At 33.9% G+C, this 15,618-nt stretch overlaps 1 protein-coding gene across 3 annotated transcripts in view; it reads right to left on the bottom strand.

Moving 5' to 3' along the window:
- LOC138696028 (retinol dehydrogenase 11-like) overlaps window positions 1-15,618 on the bottom strand; it is a 195,843-nt gene that overhangs the window by 16,090 nt on the left and 164,135 nt on the right. The window contains exon 2 of one of the 3 annotated variants that reach the window (XM_069820536.1): window positions 5,039-5,113. In XM_069820536.1, the coding sequence (XP_069676637.1) occupies window positions 5,039-5,096 (58 nt within the window). In that variant the 5' untranslated portion in view covers window positions 5,097-5,113. Of the gene's footprint in view, window positions 1-5,038; window positions 5,435-8,287; window positions 8,397-15,618 lie in introns of those variants that run through there. The other 2 variants (XM_069820518.1, XM_069820527.1) reach the window with 2 other exon arrangements.

Below are 15,618 nucleotides of genomic sequence, written 5' to 3'. Positions count from 1 at the left end.
AATTTGAGGGCTTCCGGCATCTCTTGCTCTGACTTTTCTAACCGTGTAATAGTTTCAGACAGTTTGAAAATGGGTTTGTATGAAAAACAAATTATTCGTTAGAACGTTCAAATCTAGAGATTTAATTATTCTGATTACGGAACAGTCGTCACTCAATGTGTTGATTATCTGCACAATTGTACGGGGGCATATGGCATAATAAATATCTGCATTAAGGCATGTACCCCATCCAGTAACAATGGGCTCTGAAGATAGAAGAAGAGTGTGTGCTAGTTTCTGTGCATATTTGTTGGCATTCATTCTACAGTACCCCCGCCCACTACACGCTTTACCACTATACTCAGTACGTCGTCATGCGGATTTCCCACTGAACTGGTCTATTGGGTGCCAAGTCTCGAAGCCTCATAATCACCATCATCTTGTAACAGCCACAATTATAAATGAATCGCTATTTGTTAAAAGGGCGGAATTCACATTTTTAACGAAACTGTGTTTTTTGTTGAAATGCGTTCTCTAACCTTAGACACATCGATTTATGTTAAAAAGACGTTAGAAACCCCCAATAAAAATGGTTAAACACATGAATAGAATTTTACGATTTATGTTAAGAGAGCTGATGTCCTGGACTTCTGGCCTTTTAACAAAAATTAGTCTCCTTAATGTCTTTTGCTCTCACATCTAGTTTGAGGATTTTGTAGCATACATACTCTGTGAACTGCTTCACCGCTTTCTATTGTGAATTCACGTCCCTTTTCTTCTACTCCGAATAATAAGTATCCTTTTTTTACTTATTTCGTACTGCTTAATTTTGTAAGGAAAATAGGCGTTCTTTTCGAATTAACTTAATAATTACTTATGTATTCAGTCAATGACCATTCAGAGGTTGTGAAAATAAAAGGCTATGAATCCTTCAATTAATAACCTGTAATAATATTAAATTATTCAATGTGTTTACTGTAGACATTCAATAATTCGATTAATTTTGTAACAAAAATGTGTTATTTTCTAAATTACCTTAATAATTACTTGTGTTTTCATTCAATGAGCACTCAGAGGTTTTGAAAATAAAAGGCTATGAATCCTTCAATTACTGACCTGTAATAATATTAAATTATTCAATGTGTTTACTGTAGACATTCAATAATTCGATCAATTTTGTAACGAAAATGTGTTATTTTCTAAATTACCTTAATAATTACTTGTGTTTTCATTCAATGAGCACTCAGAGGTTTTGAAAATAAAAGGTTATGAATCCTTCAATTACTGACCTGTAATAACATTAAATTATACAATGTGTTTTTTGTAGACATTCAATAAGTTCTATGTAGTTCAATCAATTTTGTAAGGAAAATAAAGTTTTATTTTCTAAATTACCTTAGTAATTACTTGTGTTTTCATTCAGTGACATGTACTGTATATTTTAAAAACTTTCGCTTAAAAATTATGATATTAAGTTAAAATTAAAATTTTGAAAATTCATTATTTGTAAAGGGCGGAAGTCCCAAGGTAAATTAAAGCTATTTTAATAATAATAATAATAATAATAATAATAATAATAATAATAATAATAATAATAATAATAATTATTATTATTATTATTATTATTATTATTATTATTATTATTATTATTATTATTTTCTTCTGGCAGAGTTAAGGCCATAAGGCCTTCTCTTCCACTCAACCTTACATTAATAAAACACTCTTATTTTCTTCTGGCAGAGTTAAGGCCATCTCTTCCACTCAACCTTACATTAATAAAACAGTTAGAAAACACTTTAAATAAAAAGTCTGATACCGAAACCAGTTATTGTTATTAAAGAGAAAGTTTCAATCTGTATAGTATTGTTGGGCAAGTGTTTTTGTCTCTCCTGTAAAATTTTTATTTTAGGACGTCCGTCCTTTTAACAAATAGCGATTCAAATAATACCACTGTTGGTGCTATAACTCTCCACCTTCGCAACTACCACTACATTCTCCTTATATTGTGTAACGAATCTTGACTATTTGTAATATTCTACCAAATTTTATTTGTATTTCGTGTATATTATTGAAATCTGGTTGAGTGGAAGAGAAGGCCTTATGGCCTTAACTCTGCCAGGCAAAATAAAACTACTACTACTACTACTACTACTACTACTACTACTACTACTACTACTACTACTACTACTACTACTACAATTTACTACCACCAGCACAACTATACTAACCCCTTCCAACACTAGAGACCACTTCTACCGACACTATAATCACCGCTACCGACAAAATAATCACCACAAACAATAAACTTTATCACCACTGCCAACATAACAATAGCCACCATTACCAACACTATAATCATCACTATTAACACTACAATTGCCACCAGTACCAGCACTATAATTACCAACAACAATATAATCACTACTACTATTATCATGATCACCACTATGAAAACTAAAATCGCCACCACTACTAGCATATAGCCACGACCAACAATATAATTACCACTATCAGCATTATAATCACCAATTGAACACAACAATCGCCACCACTACCCGCACTATAATCACCACTAGCAATTCTATGATCAGCAGTATCAACACTAAAATCGTCACCACTACCAGCAATATAATCATCAACACTATAATCACCACTACCAACACTGTAATCACTAACTGAACACTACAATCGCCACTATCAGCACTATAATCACCACTACCAATACTATGAACACTAAAATCGCAACTACTACCAGCACTATAATCACCAACACTATAGCCACCACTATCAAACTATAATCACCACTATCAACACTATTATCACCACTTTGAACACAACAATCGTCACCACTACTAGCACTGTAATCGCTACCAATAATATAATCACTGCTACCAACACTACAATCACCACTACCAACAGTTTGATCATCAATATGAACACCAAAATCGCCACCACTACCAGCATTGTAATCACCACTAATACCATTATTACCTCTATTAACACTATAATCACCACTACTTAAACTATGATCATCACTACGAACACTAAAATCGCTCCCACTACCAGCACTGCAATCATCACCAACACTATAATCATCGCTACCAACACTACAATTACCATTATCAATACAATGATCACCACTATGAATACTAACATCGCCACCAACATAAGCACTGTAATCATCAACACTATAATCACCGCTACCAACACTATGATTACTATTATGAACATTAAAATCGCCACCACTACCAGCACTATAATCACCACCAACACTATAATCACCGCTACCAACATTTTAACCACAACTACCAATACTATGATCACCATTATGAGCACTAAAATCGCCACCATTACCAGCACTGTAATCATCATCAACACTATAACAACTGGTACCAACACTATACTCAACACAACCAATATTATATCGCCATCACTGCGAACATTCTAATCACAACCACCACAAATACTATAACCACCAGTACCAACGCTATAATTAACACTGAAACGCTATAATCACTACTATCAACATTATAATCACCACCATCAATACTACGGTCACCACTGTGAACACTAAAATCGCCACCACTACCAGCACTATAATCAACATCAACAGTATAACCAATGCTACCAACACTATAATCACCACAACCAATATTATATCGCCATCACTGCGAACATTCTAATCACAACCACCACAAACACTATAATCACCAGTACCAACGCTATAATCAACATTGAAACGCTATAATCACTACTATCAACACTATAATTACCATCATCAATACTACGGTCACCACTGTGAACACTAAAATCGCCACCACTACCAGCACTGTAATCAACATCAACAGTATAATCAGCGCTATCAACACTATAATCACTACTACCAACGCTATACCACAAACAACACTGTAATCACCATTACCAACATTACAGTCACTAGCACTAACACTGTAATCATCATAATCAATGCTATAATCACCACCACTAATAATATAATCACCACCAGCACTATAATCACCAAACTCGACAGAATATCGACAATTACTCATTAGTGGCCGATATACATGATCATGAAATTAGAAACAGTGAACAAATTAATATTCAATACCGGTATTGTAGATTACACAAGAGCAACACAAACTTTTTAATTATGGGAATGAAATTATATAATAAGCTCCCCAGTGAATATTATAAATTACCAATCAATAGCTTCAAAACTAGATTTTACAATTGGTTATTAAATAATCCTTTTTATTCTGTTGCTGATTTTTTCAACACAAATTTGTATGAAATTGTATTTTAATAAATAAGTTTAATTGCAATTTAGTTAGTTTTCTTTAAATTAAAAGTTCCAAATTATTTCATGTTTTCATTGTATTATTTAAATTTTACTGTTTCTTTTATTAGTGTTTTTAAAAATGTATTTATATGTTTTTCAATGTATTCTGACGAAGCCTAAAACTGTATGTCTAATGGCCAAATAAATTTAATTGAATTGAATACTGACATTACAATCACCGCTACTAACGCTATAATCACCATTACCAACGCTACAATCACTATTATCAACACTATAATCATCAATATCAACTCTATAATCGCCACTATCATTATTATCAACACTATAATCACCAATACCAACGCTATAATCACCAACACGAACACTATAATCATCACTTGTCACCACTACAAACACTACAATCACCGTTACCAACACAACAATCTCTACCACTGTCACTTAAATTTCTACCACTCTTACTGTAATCACCGCCACCATTAAATTTTCAATAGCTGCCCTCATTACTACCACTATATTCATCACTACTGCCACCACTATAACAATTGCTACCGCTACAAAGATCACAACAGCCAATGTTGCCACCGCAACCATCCACACCAACCTAGTACTTTCATCAGCGCTATGTAATTGTTATACAAATACCATAAATTTCGGGGAAAATGCACACCTCATAATTCATGACAATATTTATAAAGCATTAATAAAATATGATCTTATTAATCAATTTGGATTTGACTTCAATGCAATACAAATATATACCTCCGAACAAAATCACGATAACCCACAGGAGATGGCTGCTTAATATCCACCACAACATTTTCTTCGTTACGTGTACGCAAGATCTATTGTTTACACTTCAATCACTGCTCTACGTGTATGTTGTGCTTTATATTACTCCTCACGCATGTGATGAAATGATGGGTATTATCAGGCGAGAAGTGCTGTGTAATGGACTGAAGGTTATCTCTTTTAAGTAGCCTAAATTTCTAACACAAAAATGAAAGTCATTGGAAATCTTACAACAAAAATCGCATAATCACTTTCTATTTCAACACTTTTCACAAGTGAATTGAACAGAATTCAAGACATCCTAAACCTAAACCAATCAAAATCGCATAATCACTTTCTATTTCAACACTTTTCACAAGTGAATTGAACAGAATTCAAGACATCCTAAACCTAAACCAATCAAAATCGCATAATCACTTTCTATTTCAACGCTTTTCAAAAGTACCTCGACCAGAATTCAAGACATCCTAAACCTAAACCAATCAAAATAGCATAATCACTTCCTATTTCAACACTTTTCACAAGTGAATTGAACAGAATTCAAGACATCCTAAACCTAAACCAATCAAAATCGCATAATCACTTTCTATTTCAACAATTTTCACAAGTAAATTGAACAGAATTCAAGACATCCTAAACCTAAACCAATCAAAATCGCATAATCACTTTCTATTTCAACACTTTTCACAAGTGAATTGAACAGAATTCAAGACATCCTAAACCTAAACCAATCAAAATCGCATAATCACTTTCTATTTCAACACTTTTCACAAGTAAATTGAACAGAATTCAAGACATCCTAAACCTAAACCAATCAAAATCGCATAATCATTTTCTATTTCAACACTTTTCACAAGTAAATCGAACAGAATTCAAGACATCCTAAACCTAAACCAATCAAAATCGCATAATCACTTTCTATTTCAACACTTTTCACAAGTAGATTGAACAGAATTCAAGACATCCTAAACCTAAACCAATCAAAATCGCATAATCACTTTCTATTTCAACACTTTTCACAAGTGAATTGAACAGAATTCAAGACATCCTAAACCTAAACCAATCAAAATCGCATAATCACTTTCTATTTCAACACTTTTCACAAGTAAATTGAACAGAATTCAAGATATCCTAAACCTAAACCAATCAAAATCGCATAATCACTTTCTATTTCAACACTTTTCACAAGTGAACAGAATTCAAGACATCCTAAACCTAAACCAATCAAAATCGCATAATCACTTTCTATTTCAACGCTTTTCACAAGTGAATTGAACAGAATTCAAGACATCCTAAACCTAAACCAATCAAAATCGCATAATCACTTTCTATTTCAACACTTTTCACAAGTGAATTGAACAGAATTCAAGACATCCTAAACCTAAACCAATCAAAATCGCATAATCACTTTCTATTTCAACACTTTTCACAAGTACCTCGACCAGAATTCAAGACATCCTAAACCTAAACCAATCAAAATAGCATAATCACTTTCTATTTCAACACTTTTCACAAGTGAATTGAACAGAATTCAAGACATCCTAAACCTAAACCAATCAAAATCGCATAATCACTCTCTATTTCAACAATTTTCACAAGTAAATTGAACAGAATTCAAGACATCCTAAACCTAAACCAATCAAAATCGCATAATCACTTTCTATTTCAACACTTTTCACAAGTGAATTGAACAGAATTCAAGACATCCTAAACCTAAACCAATCAAAATCGCATAATCACTTTCTATTTCAACACTTTTCACAAGTAAATTGAACAGAATTCAAGACATCCTAAACCTAAACCAATCAAAATCGCATAATCATTTTCTATTTCAACACTTTTCACAAGTAAATCGAACAGAATTCAAGACATCCTAAACCTAAACCAATCAAAATCGCATAATCACTTTCTATTTCAACACTTTTCACAAGTAAATTGAACAGAATTCAAGACATCCTAAACCTAAACCAATCAAAATCGCATAATCACTTTCTATTTCAACACTTTTCACAAGTGAATTGAACAGAATTCAAGACATCCTAAACCTAAACCAATCAAAATCGCATAATCACTTTCTATTTCAACACTTTTCACAAGTAAATTGAACAGAATTCAAGATATCCTAAACCTAAACCAATCAAAATCGCATAATCACTTTCTATTTCAACACTTTTCACAAGTGAATTGAACAGAATTCAAGACATCCTAAACCTAAACCAAACAAAATCGCATAATCACTTTCTATTTCAACACTTTTCACAAGTGAATTGAACAGAATTCAAGACATCCTAAACCTAGACCAATCAAAATCGCATAATCACTTTCTATTTCAACACTTTTCACAAGTAAATTGAACAGAATTCAAGACATCCTAAACCTAAACCAATCAAAATCGCATAATCACTTTCTATTTCAACACTTTTCACAAGTGAATTGAACAGAATTCAAGACATCCTAAACCTAAACCAATCAAAATCGCATAATCACTTTCTATTTCAACACTTTTCACAAGTAAACTGAACAGAATTCAAGACATCCTAAACCTAAACCAATCAAAATCGCATAATCACTTTCTATTTCAACACTTTTCACAAGTAAATTGAACAGAATTCAAGACATCCTAAACCTAAACCAATTAAAATCGCGTAATCACTTTCTATTTCAACACTTTTCACAAGTGAATTGAACAGAATTCAAGACATGCTAAACCTAAACCAATCAAAATCGCATAATCACTTTCTATTTCAACACTTTTCACAAGTGAATTGAACAGAATTCAAGACATCCTTAACCTAAACCAATCAAAATCGCATAATCACTTTCTATTTCAACACTTTTCACAAGTAAATTGAACAGAATTCAAGACATCCTAAACCTAAACCAATCAAAATCGCATAATCACTTTCTATTTCAACACTTTTCACAAGTGAATTGAACAGAATTCAAGACATCCTAAACCTAAACCAATCAAAATCGCATAATCACTTTCTATTTCAACACTTTTCACAAGTAAATTGAACATAATTCAAGACATCCTAAACCTAAACCGATCAAAATCGCATAATCACTTTCTATTGCAACACTTTTCACAAGTAAATTGAACAGTATTCAAGACATCCTAAACCTGAACCAATCACTAATAGTAATGTTAAAAGAATGTAACTAAAATTGTTAGTTCAAGATTTGATGCAATTTTAAGATACGAGTATATTTTCAGACGTGAGGCTGTTGTTGCGTCTGGGTTTCGACCTTGTCCCCTGCCGTCTAGCTTCACACGTGCACGACTGTCTTGCAACTCTGCATGGAACTCCATTCTTTTTGCTGGAGGGTATAACTATACCAATGTCAACCAGTCGCAGAGGTTGCAACGTGTTCAAAATTCTTATGTACGCTTCGACTGTGATTTCCGTTGCGCTGACCAAAATTACCTCGTCCTCCAAACTCTAAACCGGCTACGGCTTAATGAACGTAGCAATTTTCATTCCCTTGTTCTCGTTTTCCAAGTCCTACACACATCTACACTACTAGTAGAGATGGGTAAAAAATAACACAACAGTTATTTTGGAACTGTTGCAAAAATGAACAGTAGGTCGGAACCTCTTGTTCCGAAATAACACTGTTCTGACTCCGAGCTGCTCACTTGTCAGCTGTTGCGTTGCGCAAGGCATGTTCCGACTCCGAGACATCAGAGAACAGTCGGAACCCGTTCCGTTGAATCATGACAGCTCCGGCTACAATGTTCTCCTTGTTATTTATGTTGTACTTGGAACAAGCTGGAACTTGAAAATCTCACGTGGATGGATGGGAAGCACAGTCTACTATATAGTCACGAAGCTTGGGATGATTTTTTGCAATTCTCGCGATAGTTGCTAGCCGCTTGGAGCGCTGTGAGTACTAGGAACAATAGACTGTGCCACAGCCATCGTGAACTAATACAGGCCGTAAGGCAGACCATGTAACTCGCTTAACTCGATCACGAAGGGCGGCGTTTCAACCATATAAATTAGTTGGAATGCATAAACAATAACATATGTTTCTCTAAAATGTAGTGTAATTCCATTAATAAAATTTAAAACAATGATTATGAGACACTTCACACATAATTCACTTGCGAGTTAAGGTGTAATGTTATTTATGGTGTGAAAATTACGTTGTTTGTGTGTAATACATGCCTCTATTTCGAGTAAATATTGCGAAATTCTTGTACATTCATTTATGCACGATTCAATAATTTCAATTGCGCCGCACGGATATTTAGATATGTTGAAATTATAGGTTATGTTTACTGTACCAGTTGCCCCTTTCTGTCTAAATTTAGTGATCTCCAATGCCTTGCCATTCATATGAAAATTATAGGTTATGTTTACTATATTTAACTTATATTCCCAAATTCGCAATTATACATTATAATTAAGCATAATGTCATGTATGGTACCCCGGACATTCAATTTGTCTGTATTTTAATACTACAATTGAGTACTGAATTATTGTATTTATCTACTACTTAAGAGACGAAGTAACAATCGTACGTACCTACACTAATTTCATAGGAATGGTAAAACCTCAAAATAGCTTCCATTCTAAACTTAAAATCTTGACGCGAACAGATTATGTTAACATGTAAAATTCTCTTCACATTAAAATAACACAGGTTTGTAATTATTTCTGCAACATATTATGCAACAAGAAGTAAACGGAACTTTGGACACATTACACTAAATAAAGCTTAGCAATGATACGCAATAAAATTGTAACATAATACTTCACTGAGCTCCATACACTGAAATACAAAACCCGAACAAACATTACAACCTAGTCTAGATCGAAAAGGCATTGACTGTGCCGTATTTCGCATTTTTGTGAAAAGCTATGTAAACTGTGAAATGTTCGTTATCGGTTGTAATACTCGTAACTGTAAATGGCTAAAATACAATAATTTGAATAATAATATGGAACAAGGAGACGTTTGTAGTACTATAAATTGTAAGAAAAATAGGTTAGAGTTATCCTTCTTCCGAAAGATCCAGGAAGGTGAGTTTATAGAATATAATATATAAACCTTATGTATTTCATATTTCAATAGTGGAAGGAAGGTGTTAATTTTTTCAAAAGAACACGATATCGAAAGTACAATACATTTTATCGTCTGCTAGGGAAAGAGTCTGTGATGAGGCGATAGTAGCGATCCTGGTGGAGAGCAACTATCTATGTTTACATATTTAGTAAGTATTGAGCTTCGTGACTGTATATACTAGACTGTGTGGGAAGCATGGAAATTGAAATCCTTGTAGTGTGATCATAAGTAATGGCACAGAGCGAGGCGTGATGCGAAGTTTAAATTATTACACTTTGGTACAGATGCGTTTCTAACATTTTACTAAGCCAGTTGGGGGTTTCAGGTTTCACTACTGCTAATATATAAATATGTAGAGTAGTTAAATATTTTTATTATTTATAAATTATAATATAATTATTATAACTAAGCATTAAGAAAATAAAAATAAAAATTAATGATTTTAGTTTTTTTACTACGTAACACGGAGAACAAAAATTACATACTACACGTTTTAAATGACATGTTAAATTGTTTAGTTGGTTACCGTATCTTCATGACTGTGTACCAATTAGTGTTCCATTCTGACTTGGTATTCAACGGCTGTTTATCTGATAAACGTGAAGCTTGAAGTTTCTGTCCGCACACAGCAAGTTTCCAAACCGATTCGAATGTGCATTGTAATGTTATCTATTGAGAAGCATGTGTGCTATGTCATGCCGACAACGTATTTTAAGAGGAGTCCGAGCGATGAGTAGCCTACTCCAACATATGTGCGAGCTGCCTGGGGAAGAGGGAGGGTACTGTACCGCTCTTTTGAACGTCTCCTCAAATGGAGCGAGAGTCAAAGAGATAGCTCGCATCAGTGAACGATTCCGATACATCTCAACTTATAACCAGTGTTGCCAACAGTTTTTCGTATAATCCCGCTAGATGACTTTCGAAAACCCGCGATTTTCTAGCAAATATCTCTAGATTTTAATGTATAGGTATTATATAATAATAATAATAATAATAATAATAATAATAATAATAATAATAATAATGATGGAAAGAGTCCATAATTGTACCTATTTTTAAAAAGGGGGACAAAACCAACTGTGGTAACTTTCGAGGAATATCACTTTTGTTGACGTCGTACAAAATCTTGTCCAATATTCTTTTGAGAAGATTAACTCCGTACGTAGATGAAATTATTGGGGATCATCAGTGCGGTTTTCGGCGTAACAGATCGACTATTGATCAGATTTTTTGTATTCGACAGATAATGGAGAAAAAATGGGAGTATAAGTGTACAGTACATCAGTTATTCATAGATTTCAAAAAGGCTTATGACTCGGTTAAGAGGGAAGTATTATATGATATTCTTATTGAATTTGGTATTCCCAAGAAACTAGTTCGATTAATTAAAATGTGTCTCAGTGAAACATACAGCAGAGTCCGTATAGGTCAGTTTCTATCTGATGCTTTTCCAATTCACTGCGGGCTAAAGCAGGGAGATGCACTATCACCTTTACTTTTTAACTTCGCTCTAGAATATGCCATTAGGAAAGTTCAGGATAACAGGCAGGGTTTGGAATTGAACGGGTTACATCAGCTTCTTGTCTATGCGGATGACGTGAATATGTTAGGAGAAAATACACAAACGATTAGGGAAAACACGGAAATTTTACTTGAAGCAAGTAGAGCGATCGGTTTGGAAGTAAATCCCGAAAAGACAAAGTATATGATTATGTCTCGTGACCAGAATATTGTACGAAATGGAAATATAAAAATTGGAGATTTATCCTTCGAAGAGGTGGAAAAATTCAAATATCTTGGAGCAACAGTAACAAATATAAATGACACTCGGGAGGAAATTAAACGCAGAATAAATATGGGAAATGCTTGTTATTATTCGGTTGAGAAGCTCTTATCACCCAGTCTGCTGTCCAAAAATCTGAAAGTTAGAATTTATAAAACAGTTATATTACCGGTTGTTCTTTATGGTTGTGAAACTTGGACTCTCACTCTGAGAGAGGAACATAGGTTCAGGGTGTTTGAGAATAAGGTGCTAAGGAAAATATTTGGGGCTAAGCGGGATGAAGTTACAGGAGAATGGAGAAAGTTACACAACACAGAACTGCACGCATTGTATTCTTCACCTGACATAATTAGGAACATAAAATCGAGACGTTTGAGATGGGCAGGGCATGTAGCACGTATGGGCGAATCCAGAAATGCATATAGAGTGTTAGTTGGGAGACCGGAGGGAAAAAGACCTTTAGGGAGGCCGAGACGTAGATGGGAGGATAATATTAAAATGGATTTGAGGGAGGTGGGGTATGATGATAGAGACTGGATGAATCTTGCACAGGATAGGGACCGCTGGCGGGCTTATGTGAGGGCGGCAATGAACCTTCGGGTTCCTTAAAAGCCATTTGTAAGTAAGTAATAATAATAATAATGGTCAAGATAGAGCATCCACCCGCCAATATAACGACATCCGCCCGCCAATGTAACGAATATTGCATACTTTTATCATTCCCAATGTGGCGCTATAAAGCAATTTTGAACACTTTTATCACAGACACAACCTATTTAAATTCTTATTGCACTATATTATATGTTACCGTTAAAACCCAAAATCCGACAAAACCAGTTTCAACTAGTAAAAAGTATAGTTATATACAATAAAAGTAATTTGATACAGTTGTATGAACACTTTTTAATGATTGAATAAAATTAATAAAATCGGTTAAAAACCATACATGTTTCGGAGGAAGACTTAAGCTACGTTACACGGTCATACATCCACACCAGCGTCGTGGTAGGCTACTACCACTGAAGATGAAGGTTTTTAACCGATTTTATTAATTTTATTCAATCATTAAAAAGTGTTCATACAACTGTATCAAATTACTTTTATTGTATATAACTATTCTACTCATGAACACTATTGCATCTGACCTAACTTATGTAATTTAATCATAGTAAAAAGTAATTTTAAAATATAGATAGATAGAAAGCGAATTCTCGTAAGATCTAGAATAAATGGCAGGTTAGGTTTGGTTTATATAGGTTTTTATGGCTTTTACCAAACAGAAACCTAAAAAAACCAAACCTAACCTGACATTGATTCTAGATTATACGAAAACTCACTTTGTATCTATCTTTATTTGCTTAAACTAGTTTTTACTAGCTGAAACTGGTTTTGACGGATTTCGGGTTTTAACGGTAACATAGCCTACATAATATGGAATTATCACTACATTAACACATCCATTATTTCACAGAACACACACTGAACGAATTAAACGTAATTATGAAAGCCGCTTATAATACTAATATGAATTTAATTTCAGAAATTTTAAAGATTAAAAACCGCTAGTATTCCCGCTAAGCAGGATAATATAATTTTACCCGCGAGATGGTTATCCAAAAAAAGCTAGATTTAGCAGGAAAACCGCTGAATTGGCAACACTGCTTGTAACTTATTTCGGAACTGTTGTTTGGAACATAGTACTTTTCCGGAACCGGAACCGGAACTGTTCCGAGAAAATAACAACTTCGCCCATTATTAATCTACACCTACAGTATCTATCTTGCGTCTCGCTTCAGTTACCGATTATCGTATCACAATCTTCACACACAAACGCATACTAGTCATACCAACACATAAGACATCATCACATTCATCATCATACACAATCTCGCTATCGCCTTACCCAGTGACATCAGAGATCGTCGAAATTAAAAAATGTTAAAAACAAACTTATAAAGCATCTTTTTACTGCGTAGAGTGCAATGCAGTAAACTGAGTATTCTAATTTATTGCAAATGTTTCGAAATTGTTACTGTTTTGTTTCTCTTTATATTTATACAGGCTGTCTGATTCAAGCCGTTCATAAATTGTTTTAGGCATCACGCATAACACGAATGAACACACAATACTTTTCGTCGTTGAGATTCTCTAATTCGCAGCGATTGTATTTCAGTTTAAGTAACGATTCAGAATGGCTAAAATAATAAATAGACTATTGCATTAAATACGCTGCTGAGTAAAGAAACAAACATTTATAATACGAGAGTCTCTCGAGGATAGTTCGTAACTCTTAGCCAGAGTGATGTATTTGTATTAATGTTTTGATTGCCTGAAAGGGTTCCATCGATATTAGGTCCTCTACTTTTTAATTTCTAACTTCGATTCCAGATGATTCTAGAATATTCTAGTTAATACTACTTTAAAATGGAAATACGCGATCCATCGCAACATTATATGCACCAGAATTCTACCGTCGCGTCGGCAACCATTCACGGTTTGAATATGTGAAGCTCGTAACAACAAAAGTGGAAGATGGCGAGAGAAGAATTAAATATAATATGTTCTGGCAAACAAACTACGTTCGTGCGAGATCGTGCGTATTTGCTTGCTTTCCGCACAAAACCAATAATCGGTAAGTGTGAAATACCACATTCAGTATTCCCAACCGAACACACATAACAATTTCCCTCTTCTTACCGCTTAAGCTCCATATTCATTTTACTGCTTTAGGCTTTTAACATATTATTTTTAGAGACGTTTAACATAGTAATAATTATAAATTAGAAACTTACCACTGCAATTTCACCTAAATTGCACTGTTAATTATTGTTTTTAAATATTTGCAAAAATTAAGTAAACTCTACAACACCACAAAAGTTACTGCATTTGTAATGCAAGTAACATTAAGGAAGCCGTGAAAAAATCAACAAGATTCCATATGCCGATGTTATTACTGCAATATGTTATATAAATAATATTGTTAAAATATTAAAATGAAAAATAAATCATTACATAACCTTACCGTTTGTTTTAAGTTCGCATTTATAGACTGGGGGAAAAAAAAGACAGACGTATATCACGGCCTGCTGGGATATAGTAAACACAGAAAACATTTTATAGCAACAATGTTGAAGATACATATTTTAGTTTTTAAAAGTTGCCGTCACTGAACAGAAACCAAGATGGAGATTTCATTGCAACTAATTAGAAATTCCTCTTTCAGGTATGTAATAAACGATCTTCGCACAAAATAATGTACGATACACGAGCGGTATGTTTGTTTTCATGTTCTCGGAAATTAAAAAAGCTCAACTACGTTTCGCTTTTTCAATCTTTTCCTCGAACATGAAAACATCAACATACCGCTCTTGTAACGCATATTACTATTACATTGTCCACCTCCACGGGTTGTTATCGATCTCGTATGTCTATCACAGTCTGAATCAAACTTTTTTTCTTGGTCTATCCAGGTTTTGACGTTTTCCTGGTAGTATCATTAGCCCTGATATATTAAAAAAAATGAAATCCTTTTGAAGGATAAGCTCAAAGGCTTCATCATTTCGCGTGGTGGTTATGTTAACTGGCCCCCTAGATCATGTGATTTAACGCTGCTGGGTTACTTCTTATGGGGTTATGTTAAATCACGGGTTTATGCCAAATAGCAAGAAACAGTTAATGACCTAAGGAACAATA

This window comes from Periplaneta americana, chromosome 1 (genome assembly GCF_040183065.1).
Source record: "Periplaneta americana isolate PAMFEO1 chromosome 1, P.americana_PAMFEO1_priV1, whole genome shotgun sequence".
NCBI classification, from domain to species: Eukaryota; Metazoa; Arthropoda; class Insecta; order Blattodea; family Blattidae; genus Periplaneta; species Periplaneta americana.
Note: the sequence above shows the minus strand (reverse complement) of the source record. Positions and strands in the feature narration are given on the sequence as shown.